General features: G+C 44.6%; 1 protein-coding gene across 2 annotated transcripts in view; it reads left to right on the forward strand.

The window, feature by feature from the left end:
• The window catches only part of LOC137563539 (translation initiation factor eIF2 assembly protein-like), a 101253-nt gene that overhangs the window by 3037 nt on the left and 84836 nt on the right, over nt 1–13380 (forward strand). For both annotated transcript variants that reach the window (XM_068276127.1, XM_068276128.1), the window contains exons 2-4: nt 5191–5262; nt 7067–7136; nt 9168–9200. In XM_068276127.1, coding sequence (XP_068132228.1) covers nt 5191–5262; nt 7067–7136; nt 9168–9200 — 175 coding nt within the window. The remainder of the gene's footprint in view (nt 1–5190; nt 5263–7066; nt 7137–9167; nt 9201–13380) is intronic.

Genomic DNA, 13380 nt, shown 5'->3' on the forward strand with positions numbered 1-13380 from the left:
CTGTAGGTGTAATTTTACTATTTGGTCACAAGATGTCCTCGCATATTATTTTCTATTTTGTACAATAAGTATGCAAATAGGAAGTAATGCGTGACTGTGTTACTTCGGAAGTGACTCCGGCATCTCATTGATACCGGTGATCATGGCGACCTAGAGGGGAGATGAATGAATGGGAAAAAGTTCCCTATCATTAATCTAACGATCAGCGGTGGGAGGGAGCATGGCGGCATGATTGGTACTAAATCTGAGAATGATACTGTTTTTGTTTTTACATTCTCATTCTTATGTCCCCTGCTGCCAATCCCCCTGTTTCCGGGACATTGTGATCGCTGTCTTCTGCCCGCACGATTGCGTGTAACCCCGCTGTTATAAACTGTTCTAATCACCTTTTTCCGGCACCAGCAACTCATCAGCAAGAGTTGCACATACGACTCATCACAGCAAGCAGGAGATAGACTTTCTCAGGTTTCTTCAATATTCACGTTATTTATTCAGGAAACAGAAATACAGATAGACACAGTTCATCATATCCTAGCCACGCCAATCTTCATGTTGCGTTACAAGCTTCTTGATTAAACTTCCTGCTGAAGTCAATCAGGTACCTTCTTTCTAACCTACGTTACACTAGACTACCTATGTACAGCATACATTATATCAGATTACATATAGAATGAAAAATACTTAGAGGTTCCAGTCAGCATTGAGAGCTAGTGTGAAAGTAAGAAGCAGAGTGAGCTCCCATCGCTCACTTGGGGTTTAATACCGACTAGGAAAGAGTTAAATATGACATCATCTTCGCCATCCCCTAGATCAGACTATTGGTGGACCCACTCGTGGTGTCATCATACACACCTACTCGATTAATATTTAATGAGGCTTTTGACATACATACATGGAATTTGGTGTTTTAGTAAATATGGCTGATGTTTACTGTTCTAGTGGTGTACATGCACAGGTCAGGGAGACCTGTGGCCTTGTCCATAGAACAGCTTCTTGGTATGTTCTGGTTCTGCTGACAGAACTGCAGATTTTCTCTCTCAGAGAAAATCCCCTTAAAGGGCAGGTCTGCTCCCCAAGCCTTTTTGACTAACTCAGTCCAAATAACTGAGGCCTACTTAAATTATAACACCCGCAAACTGCACGGACATGAGTCTAACATCCCTGCAGATAGAAAAGCACCGGCCGCGGACGTGAGACTCACATTCATGCGGCTTAAAAGGTTACATTTAAAAGGTTTTCATCACAGTTTCCCTTTAAAGTGAGCGTGAAGTAAAAAACAAAAACAGATACTAACCTAAGGAGAGGGAAGACTCGGGGTCCTATAGAGCCTTCCCGTTCCTCCCACGGTCCCCTCGTTCCACTGCTGTCTTTCCTTTTAGCTGTTTCCGACTAATAGGTCGGGGACTGCTCTCTCTTCCGCTATGGGAGGCTTTGGCAGTCTTAGGGAGCCTGAATGCTCCCGAAGACGGGCCGCTCCATACTGTGCATGCACGAGAATGCATGCTGACCCAGAGCCTTCCCTCTCCTTAGGTTTGTGTGTGTTTTTTTTTGTTTTTTATTTAGGCCTCAGACTCTCTTTAAAGGACAACTGAAATATGAAGAATATGGAGGCTGGCATATTTATTACTGTTTAACTACTTAACGTCCGCCTCACGCCAATGGGCATGAGCGGAGCGGCAGCCCCAGGACTCGATCTGGGGGCGTGTTTTGCTGGAGATTGTGCGCGCTGATGCTCTGCTCCGTCAGTCTCTCAGCGGCGATTGCCGCTATGGACCATTAGACGCCAAAACTGCCGTCTATTTACATCATGCAGCAATGTACTGAGGACAGCCGTGTGACACGGCTGTCCCCCTGGGACGCAGGAGAGCAATCAGCTCTCATTGGCTGAAGCCTATGACAGCTGATCGCTGTTATAGGCTGGCGGAGGGAGGGCTGGGGAAATAAACAATAAAAAAAGGACTTATTTATTTTTAAAAAAAATATTTATTAAAAAATAAGCCAACATTCTAGGAGCAATTACAGCCCACCAACAGAAAGCTCTGTTGGTGAGCAGAAAAGGGGATGGGGAATCTCTTGTGTGCTGAGTTGTACGGCCCTGCAGCGAGCCCTTAAAGCTGCAGTGGCCTAATTTTTAAAAAATAGCCTGGTTCCTTGGGGGAGGGGCTTGTTTGGGTGGTAAGGCCTGTGGTCCTTAAGTGGTTAAACAATACCAGTTGCCTGGCAGCCCTGTTCATCTATTTGTCACCAGAAGTGTCTGAATAACACCAGAAACCAGAATGCAGCTAATCTTGTTATCAATATTGTCAGAAACACCTGATCTGATGCATGCTTGTTCAAGGTCTATGGCTAAAAGTATTAGAGACAGAGGACCAGCAGGACAGTCAGGCAACTGGTATTGCTTAAAAGAAAATAAATGTGTCAGCCTCCATATTCCTATCACTTCAGTTGTCCTTTAAAGTGAACCTGAGGCGAGTGGGGGAAAATAGATACTTACCTATGTAGAGGGAAGGCTCTCGAGGCTTGATTCATCAAGCAGCGCTGCTTAATGTGCCGTAGTGCACCCTATGCACACCTTACATAGCAGTGCGCGCTGCCATGTAAGGAGTGTGCCTTCCTTAGTTACTCGCATCGCTTCCTTAGCAATGCACGATGCAGTGCGCATAACATTAACTGCAGGTGGCCCTGATTTTGTGAAGTATCACAGGCGCTTCTGTGATTAGTCCTAGAGAAGCACCAATGGCCTCTTCCTTTAGAGGGCGGGGCTATGGCTAGAAGCCAGACACCTGGTAAGTAGAATAAATAAATGAAAAAAAACTTGAATCAGTAATATTACTAATAGGAAGCGCTGTACAGGGCAATCACCCTAGGAATCACTGCACACACCGCTGGTTCAATCTTAAAGTGGGTTCCAGGCCTAATTCCTTATCAGTGAGGGTTACCCTATAGACCGACTAGGTCCTGACTGGAGAGAAACTGTCACTTGCATACCTTACATAGTTACATAGGTAGTTTGGTTGAAAAAAGACATCCGTCCAACGAGGAAGCTCCAGCCGTCTCTTTTAATTGATGATCATTCTTTCTGTGGGTGTGGAGGGGTGCTGTAGCCAGCAGTGACAGCTGAGCTGAGACAAGATCTAATGACTATTAGTGCACTGTGGCAAGGTGGTATGCTTTTTTACAAATGTTTCTGTAACGATCGGTGAAGCACAGAGAGGATCTGATTACCGGTGATCTGCAGTATCACTGGGAATACAGATGTATACCAGATTATAAGTGATCTGCAGTATCACTGACAATCCGATATACTCGCTAACCTCTGTTCACCTGAGTAGAGTGTAGTGTTTGGTGTAACGGTAACACTTAGAGGACTAGGCCTCAGTGCAGCAAGGAGTACTGCACAGATTCCTTCCGCAGACCTGAGCTCTCCAAGACGGGAGGAGTCAGACTGACAGTAGGAAGGATGGTCTGAAAGTGACACTCAGGAGGAGGTGTCACTGACAGGACGGGGAACCGCCTCCAATAGTAAGGTCGGTTCTCGAGGTCGGACAAGCCAGGTCATACACACACGGACAGATAAAGTACAAGATCAGGAGGCAAAGGCGGAGTCTAAGTACAGGCAGGGTATCGGCAACAGGGTATCAGAAATATCGAGGTACAAAATCAGGAGGCAGAAGCAGAGTCTAGGAACGAGCCGGAGTTCGGCAACAGAGTATCAGAAATATCGAGGTGCAAGATCAGAGTTCAGGAGGATAGTCAGGCAGGCAAAGGGTCATAACAGATAATCACAATCAAACTAGTACTTTAGCTATCAACAGAATCTAGCTAAGTGTAGGATTACAGCTCCAGCTGGTCCCGGCACACTTGCGGATCTGACTACGGAGCTGGGTGCTCCCACGTATGTGATCGCAACGCCAGACAAGGAACAAGTGAACAGCCAGCAGTATATATACCCAAGGACCTTTCCAGGACCTCCCTAATTGCTGGACCAATAAGAGTTGTGGAAAATGTCAGCTGACCAGCCTGGTCAGCTGACTCACTTCTGGCTGTTATATAAGCTCTGTCTCTGTGCGCGCGCGCGCGTTACTCTGAATCCTGGTGGACTATCAGTCCCAGCCACACTAGAACTGTCTTGCAATGTATCCAGTTCCAATGCGAAATCCGCCTTTTCCAATGCGGATTCCGCTGTTCCCAATGTGGATTCCGCCGCTCTGCCTATGCGGCATGCAGCGGTTTTTCCGCGTTGACGCCATGCTGGAGGCGGAGACAGTCGCCTCACCTTGAGAGACGGCGGCTTTTCCGCGTTTCTTCACAGTTTCATCGCTGTTGGAATATAATTAAACTCGGATAGATATATTGCTTACCACATGTACTTCCATGTGTGCCCCTGCTATTAACATATCTGGTATACATTACCTCTCCTGCTGTAACATATAACCTTTTTACGGTAACTATATTTGCACACTGGCTTTGTTGGTGCTTTTTGTTTACCATTGCTACCACAGACACAATTCGGTTCTTTTCCGTTAGCCGGGCACATCCTCTAGGTGGCGTTAGAACTCCAGCAGAGTTGCATCTTTCCCTACTATCCTGGAGGGGGAATAGTAATTATCGCCACCTAGAGGATGCGCCCGGCTAACGGAAAAGTACCCACAATTCATTACGGTACATTTATTTTTTTGTTCAGGCTTGCATTTAAATGTGTGTGGTGGTGGTGGTTTTTTTTTTTTGTTTTGTTTTTTTTTAATAAAATGTATTTGTTCATTCTCCTCAGCATACTTTTACTTTGTCTCTGGGAGGTCTCTTACTTCAAATATTATATTTAATTCCCCTTAATCTAGACTTGAAGCATGAAAATAAATGATTTCCTCCACCACAGCAGCATCATTGGGTATACTGCCATGACACATTCATTTCATGTTAAGGAGTTTACCTCACATCCACAGGTTGTCTATATGTATGCACAATTGGGAGTGATCACTTCCATCTCAGTAACAACTGACAATGCAAGGCAGGTTGTCTTGTTGTCTTGCTTGTAAAACAAAGACTCTTCTATTGTCGTACTTCAGTAAAAACATATATGTTAAAAAGCTGGTGTGTTTTGTGATGGTTATTTTAAAGTTGGAGTTATAACTGTAAGTTGAGCACAACCTCTGTTCTCTCATACGACTTGTGTTTACTTCTTTTGTATAGTGTTATAATTCCACTGCCAGAAAATGTGAAAGACTACTTGCTGGATGATGGAACTCTAGTCGTCTCTGGAAGGTACAGTTTCTTGTTATCCCTGTAGTGTGTATCTGTTTCTGATTTTGCATGTCTCTTGCTGCCTGTCTCTAATACTTGAGTTAGCTGGTATTGACTGACTTTTTTTTTTTTTTTTGTCTAATACAAATGATGTCAGGAGCGCCTGAAATTTTATTTTTTAAATAAACAGTGGTGTTCGTTCACAGTGGTGCATTGCAATTTAACGGCCACATTGTAGCTGGAACATCGAACTGCGATGATACCCCTATGCGATGTTCACAGTGTGGTGTACAACATTCCAACCCACTGCATGCAGTGCGTAACCGCAAAATGTGCAAGTTAGCGATGACAGTAAAGCATACTTTTAATTGCTTCCCTTTATGAGACATAATATGCACGGCAACTATTACACCTTGTTGCGGTTCTGCTTTTATAGGGGACAAAACACAACACCCGCTGTGAAGGTAGCCTTATCCTATCTAGAAGGTCATATTGCCACTTTGTCTGTGTATCTGTGAAATATATGAATCTATTGTAACTACTCCTCTTTCCATAATGGTTCTTCACTGATCTTGCTGCTGTTCCATGATTACTGCCTGAGATGTACTTTTCACATTTGTCATTCAATGCCACTTTTAATTTGTTTTTCTTGTGTAACCAAAAAGCACTTTTGACTCGTAACTGTGCTGTGATTGTTTTATTATAAGTATTCTTTCAGTGCACAGTGTAAGATCTCCAAGGCAAAAAAAGTAAATACACAGGGCAAACAGCTGTGTCTTACTTATGAAAGATCATCTTGGTAACAGTGGATATTTAGAGTCTTTGAAATGCCCATTTGTGACAATCTCTTTAGTCTGTTACACACAATGCAATTTCCCATCAGACCATCAAATCTATTATTTCCGGCAGGTCTGATCTTATTTCTTATTGTTATTCTGAACGATTTTCTGATCAGAAATCAGATCAGACCTGTTGGAAATTATTGATTTGACTGAATCTGTTTAGGAAATTGCATCGTGTGTACCAGGCGTAATAAAATTCTTGTTTACAAAGTGGTTAGATAATGCACAAACCAAGCTGAAGCAGACCTTGTAAAAACAAATTGTCAACCAGGAAAACAAAAACCATAGCCAGTCAATGTAGAATTCCTATGAGAATGATCAGTTAAGAGTATTCTGGTTGGTGTGTATAATTTGAAGTCTTATAAGGCATGGTACTATAGCACATAACCAGGATAACCAACAGTGGAAATGTATTCATTTCTTTCTTGTCACATACATAATATTTCATTCATTAAACTAGGTGGTGTTTATCGGGCATTTTATGAGCACTCCTGATTCTTTTGTTAGGTACCATTGTTATGACTGGGATGAGAATTCACGACATTCACCATATGATAACTTACTTTAAGCTTCCTGTGTGTTTTAATCTACTGTATCCATGTACCTGGGGTTGTGCAAACTTATGCCTGCACTCTTAAAGCACCGCTGTTGCAAAAATTATAAATTTAAATGCATCTGTATAAAAAGTATATTTCTACCAGAGTGAAATGCACTATAAATAACTTTTCTCCTATTTTGCTGTCACTTACGGTAATCAGTAACCATCTGACAGGAGTTTTATAAGCTATGACAAGTGACAGCACTGTTAGAAAAAATGCATTTATAGTGCTATTTTTTTTTCTAGAACAAAGGTGTTTTTTTTTTTTTTTTTATGCATATACCGTACATGCATTTAAAATTTTAGAGTTTTCCGCGATCGTGGTGCTTTAAATATGTGTTCTAGTGTACACAGGAAGTAATTTTTCATTCCATTTTTTTTCCAGGGAGGACTCAGCAGTGTGTTCCTATCCAGACTCCAACAGTAATGAAGTGGAAGAGGAGGAGGAGGTGCAGGTAGTTCTGTTCCTTCATACATTTAATGTTTGAGTCTTCGACCTCTGAAAATAATGAATGAAAGTAGAAAGCACTGCTTTATGCCTACCACTATTAGCAAATGAAAACAGGCTTGATTAACTTAGTTATAACCCTGTACCAATATAACGTTTATCTTGCCTCTTTTGCATCTTGCTCTTCTGTTTTTAGAAACAGATGAAACATAATCTACAAACAATAAGCTTGGAAAAATGTTTATCCTTGCATATTTCATAAAACAAACAGCATAATTGTTCACCAAGCAAAATTTAAAGTGCATCCGAGATGATCTTTTACTCATTGCATGATTGTGTTCCTTTCCTATTGTTTATAGGGCATTCCTCAAGCCAAATACTTTTTTGTTTTTGTTTTAATACTCTTATTCCCTATAAACTAAACAAGCCTCGTCCACAGCATTTCAGAGAGCCTTGACATTTTCAGACAGTAGCAAGGGCTCATGGGAGCTCAGTCTGGGCAGGAGGAGGGGGTGGTATTACTAGCCAGAGATTTCAGGGGGAGGAGGGAGGAGGAAGGCGGATTAGGTTTTGCTGCAGTTGCAGATAAGCTTGCCTGTGTGTAATGTTTACAAACAAAATGGCTGCTGTCATTGTATCACAGGAAGATCTAATCATATTCTATTGACGCTGTTTGCAGCTAGATTTGCTGTGTAAACTATCTAAACTTTAGATAAGATATATAGACAGGTTACTTGTTATAGTTACTTGTTATTGTTATAGCCCCATTATAGCTAGTATAGTGCTCCAGCATAGCTAGTATAGTGCCCCAGTATGGGTAGTATAGTGCCCCAGCATACGCTCTGCCCCCTCCGCGGCCGCTGCCGTTACCTTAGCTGGCGGTCGCTTCCTCTCTGCCTCCATGCGTATTATTGTGCTTTACAGCAGCTCGCCCCGCGGCTGCTGTGATGAGGCAGGAAGCAGGAGAGCGGTTCCCCTGGTAACGGCAATACACATCGCCGCTACAGGAAGCCACTCTCCTGCTTTCTGCCTGTGAAAATAAACCTAATCCCCCCTCCTCCTCCCTCCTCCCCTCTGCCTCTGAAATATCTGGCTAGTAATACCTCCCCCTCCTCCTGCCCAGACTGACCTCCCATGAGCCCTTGCTACTGTCTGAAAATGCCAAGGCTCTCTGAAATGCTGTGGACCAGGCTTGTTCAGTTTATAGGAAATAAAAGTATTAAAACAAAAAAGTATTTGGCTTGAGGAATTCCCTACAAACAATAGGAAAGGAACACAATTATGCAATGAGTAAAAGTTCATCTTGGATCCAGTTTAAGGGCCTGAAGGTCGAAAGGGCTGTAATTATGCCGTGCGCAGACAGCGCACAGCAATGTTACCAGTTCTAATGACGGGAGCACTGCCCATTTCACTATTAAGGGCACACGATGCATAGCAATGTGCGCATTATTCCAGTAATGTGCATAGAGCTAACAGTGTAACAGGCAGTGCTCCCCAGGCGTTAGAACCAATTGAATTACAGACCTTTCGTGCATTAGGCGTACGAGAGGAATCTGCACGGGAGACTTGGGCACAGGGTACAGCTGGCTGCTCCTGTGCAAGTTCCCGGCCATGTTAAATACTGTTCCCCCTCCAGGCCACCATGGATGGTGGGGAATGCAATAATTCGGCTTCCAGCAATTGCTGGAAGCCGAATTATTGTGTTTTAAAACTAACTTCAGCTCCGTCTTCTGACGGCGCCGAAGTTGCTCACTGTGCGCTGCTATAGTCATAATTCCTATTATGGCCTGTGGTGGCGCCGGCTGCGCCCAAGTCTCTTGCGCTGGATTCACTGTGTTCGTGCATTAAACCCTTATGTCTTCATCCTAAATATGTTTTAGAATTTCACTGTTCTTTTCTGTATAAAGTTGGCTAAGCTTTCATTGTGTTGTGCACATTTAGCCAAGACTTACCAGTTGTATATAAAAATACTTGGCTCTAGTTTTATGTTTTTAAAATTTGCACAATGTTGAACTAATATTTTCTCTGTTTCCAACAGTGGTCAGATGATGAAAACACGGCAACCCTTACGGTAAGATCCGCTTTCAAGTTGACCTTTAAAGGACAACTGAAGTGAGAAGGATATGTAGGCTGTCATATTTATTTCCTTTTAAACAATACCAGTTTCCTGGCAGCCCTGCTTATCTCTTTGGCTTTCTGAATAACACGAGAAACAAGCATGCGACTAATCTTGTCAGATCTGACAATGTCAAAAACACCTGATTTGCTGCATGCTTGTGCAGGGTCTATGGCTAAAAGTATTAGAGACAGAGGATCAGCAGGGTAGCCAGGCAACTGGTATTGCAAAGGGAATAAATATGTCAGCCTCCATAGCCCTCTTGCTACAGTTGTCCTTTAAAGTGGACCCAAACTAAAAATACAAGATTTCAGAAATAAAATCTATTTTCTAAATTATAATAATAAATCGCAGCCTTTTTTCAGCTGCATGATGACAAATATAAAATATTTTACAGTTATTGGAGAAACCCCTCCCTTCCTTTCATATTGCCGGCAAATAATCTGGCAAACTGGTGGAGTAGATGGTGTCCAGCAAAGGAGGAATTGCTAATGGCTGCCACCTGTATAACCCTAGTTATGCAAAGAGGAGGGTGAAAAGCATGCACTGAAATGCTCATAGGCTTGAAGGAGTGTTTATTTATATTTGTATGTCAGAGTGGTGCAACTAAATATTTTGAATTAAAAAAAATGTTTGGTTTGGGTCCGCTTTAAGCAAGGACCTTACTCATGGACATAGGATGTTAAAGGACACCTGAAGCAAGAGGGATATGGAGGCTGCCATATTTATTTCCTTTTAAACAATACCAGCTGCCTGGTAGCCCTGCTCATCTATTTGGCTGCGGTGGTGTCTAAATAACACCTGAAGCAATAATGTCAGAAACACCTAATCTGCTGCCTGCTTGTTCAGGCTCTATGTCAAAAAGTATAAGAGAGAAATCTAATATTTGGAGGATGTATATAAAATATAATAATTCTTAGCAAAAAGTATTGCCCAAAGAAAGCCTAGTTTGTTCCACAAAAAATAATATATAGATCATTTCAGTGTGAGAAGTAGCGATAAAGTTATTGGCGAATGAATGGGAGGAGTGTGATGTTAAAATGGCTCTGGTACAGAAGGGGAAAAAACAGTGGTAGGGAAGTGGTTAATGACCATGCTTGACTGTGCTTGATTGGCCAGCAAACTCATCTGACTTAAAGGGAACCAGAGATGAACGATTCACACAAAATAAACTTATCAGTTGATAGCTTGTAAAGAATAAATGCTCTACCTGATAATTTCGCCACTCTGGTGTGCCTTTTTGAGTGTTTTTCATCCATTGTTGCTCCAGGAAATATCCAATATGGCCGCCGGCTCATATCTCTTCTGCTCCCAGGTTATAAACTATTCTGGATATGCTGTCTAGCCTCTATGAGACTATAGACAAGCAGGGCTGCTGCAGCCTTTCATCTGTCTGCTTTCAACTTTATTATTCTGGTATGCTGTGTGGCTGCCTGTAGGAACTGTCTCTCATAGAAATGAAACTGCATACAGTAGATCGGGGGTGCCCAATAGGTCGATCGCGATCTACCGGTAGATCGCGACCGCCTATTTGGTAGATCGCGGCCTCTTGGCCGCGTCCCATCACAATTTGCGGCCGGCAGCTTTCCCATCATATTTTGCTGCCAGCCGCCGGCCAATAGCGGCCAATAGGAAGCGGGGAAGAGAGAGGAGGCGCGGCTGAAGAGGCCATGACGCGACGTCATGGCTGGCTGGCGGCGCCGGGCACACGCGCACACGCTGGACGGTGGTTGCACAGGACGCTGGCTCCTACTGCGCATGCGGGGCTGCTCACGCTACACCGGAACGCTCCGAGTCCGAGAGGGGAGACCAGACATCGCCGCTGGAGAGAGGTAAGTGATTGAGCACCCATCCTACCTATGCTAATGCAACCTATCCCTACCTACGCTAGAGGCACCTATCCTACTTACCTATACTAAAGGGACCCATCCCCCACCTACCTATACTAAAGGGACCCATCCCCCACCTACCTATACTAAAGGGACCCATCCCCACCTACCTATGCTAAAGGGACCCATCCCCACCTACCTATCCTAAAGGGACCCATCCCCACCTACCTAAGCTAAAGGGACCCATCCCCACCTACCTATGCTAAAGGGACCCATCCCCACCTACCTATACCTATGCTAAAGGGACCCATCCCCACCTACCTATGCTAAAGGGACCCATCCCCACCTACCTACCTATGCTAAAGGGACCCATCCCCACCTACCTACCTATGCTAAAGGGACCCATCCCCACCTACCTACCTACCTATGCTAAAGGGACCCACCCCCACCTACTTACCTATGCTAAAGGGATCCATCCCCACCTACCTATGCTAAAGGGACCCATCCCCACCTAACTATGCTAAAGGGACCCATCCCCACCTACCTATGCTAAAGGGACCCATCCCCACCTACCTATGCTAAAGGGACCCATCCCCACCTACCTATGCTAAAGGGACCCATCCCCACCTACCTATGCTAAAGGGACCCATCCCCACCTACCTATGCTAAAGGGACCCATCCCCACCTACCTATGCTAAAGGGACCCATCCCCACCTACCTATGCTGAAGAAACCCATCCCCACCTACCTATGCTAAAGGGACCCACCCCCACCTACCTACCTATGCTAAAGGGACCCACCCCCACCTACTTACCTATGCTAAAGGGACCCATCCCCACCTACCTATGCTAAAGGGACCCATCCCCACCTACCTATGCTAAAGGGACCCATCCCCACCTACCTATGCTAAAGGGACCCATCCCCACCTACCTACCTATGCTAAAGGGACCCACCCCCACCTACCTATGCTAAAGGGACCCATCCCCACCTACCTATGCTAAAGGGACCCATCCCCACCTACCTATGCTAAAGGGACCCATCCCCACCTACCTATGCTAAAGGGACCCATCCCCACCTAACTATGCTAAAGGGACCCATCCCCACCTACCTATACTAAAGGGACCCATCCCCACCTACCTATGCTAAAGGGACCCATCCCCACCTACCTATGCTAAAGGGACCCATCCCCACCTACCTATGCTAAAGGGACCCATCCCCACCTACCTATGCTAAAGGGACCCATCCCCACCTACCTATGCTAAAGGGACCCATCCCCACCTACCTATGCTAAAGGGACCCACCCCCACCTACCTACCTATGCTAAAGGGACCCACCCCCACCTACTTACCTATGCTAAAGGGACCCATCCCCACCTACTTACCTATGCTAAAGGGACCCATCCCCACCTACCTATACTAATGGGACCCATCCCCACCTACCTATGCTAAAGGCACCTATCCCCACCTACCTATGCTAAAGGCACCTATCCCCACCTACCTATGCTAAAGGCACCTATCCCCACCTACCTATGCTAAAGGTACCTATCCCCACCTACCTATGCTAAAGGCACCTGTACCCAGCTACCTTTGCTGAAGGAACCTATACTTAGCTACCTATACTGGAGGCACTTGTACCTGGGGGCTATTCGTGACGGGGGGGGGGGGGGCGGGGTCTGCAACACTTTAAATGTTGATAGATCTCCTGGACTTGGCAAATTTTAAAGTAGCTCGCGAGCTGAAAAAGTGTGGGCACCCCTGCAGTAGATAATGACTGGCTGTACACTGCACACAGATACACTTGTCTGTTTCAGAGCTTCTTTTTCGGCAGCAGCAGCCCCTCCCATATAAGTATTGGGCCAGGAGGGGGCAGGCTTGGGCTTGAAAAGACTCCACAGAAGAGTGACTCAGCTATAATGATTCCAGGTCAAACCTAGACTGAATCAGTCGGTGGATTCTTATCACAGTTGATAACAGATAGATTAGACTGAGAAGAATAAAACTAAAAGCAGGGTAGGTGTTTACTGTCATGTTCCCACTGATAAATGTAATAAAATACATGAGGGTGCTTCGTCTCTGGTTCTCTTTAAAAAGACTCTGAAGTCTCATAAAAATCATGTTTTTATATTAACCTGCTTAGTGGTATACCCGACACTGTGTCGGGCATACTGCCGGCTGTCCCCAGGAGTCCCCCATTATAATTTTAAGCGACCGGATAGCTGTAATAGCTTCAGCTAGCACTAGGCTAGCTAATAGTGGTGGCCGGCATCCTCAGATTACTTTTGATCCCCCCCGATCGCCGCTAAATACA

Source organism: Hyperolius riggenbachi, chromosome 3 (genome assembly GCF_040937935.1).
Source record: "Hyperolius riggenbachi isolate aHypRig1 chromosome 3, aHypRig1.pri, whole genome shotgun sequence".
NCBI lineage: Eukaryota > Metazoa > Chordata > Amphibia > Anura > Hyperoliidae > Hyperolius > Hyperolius riggenbachi.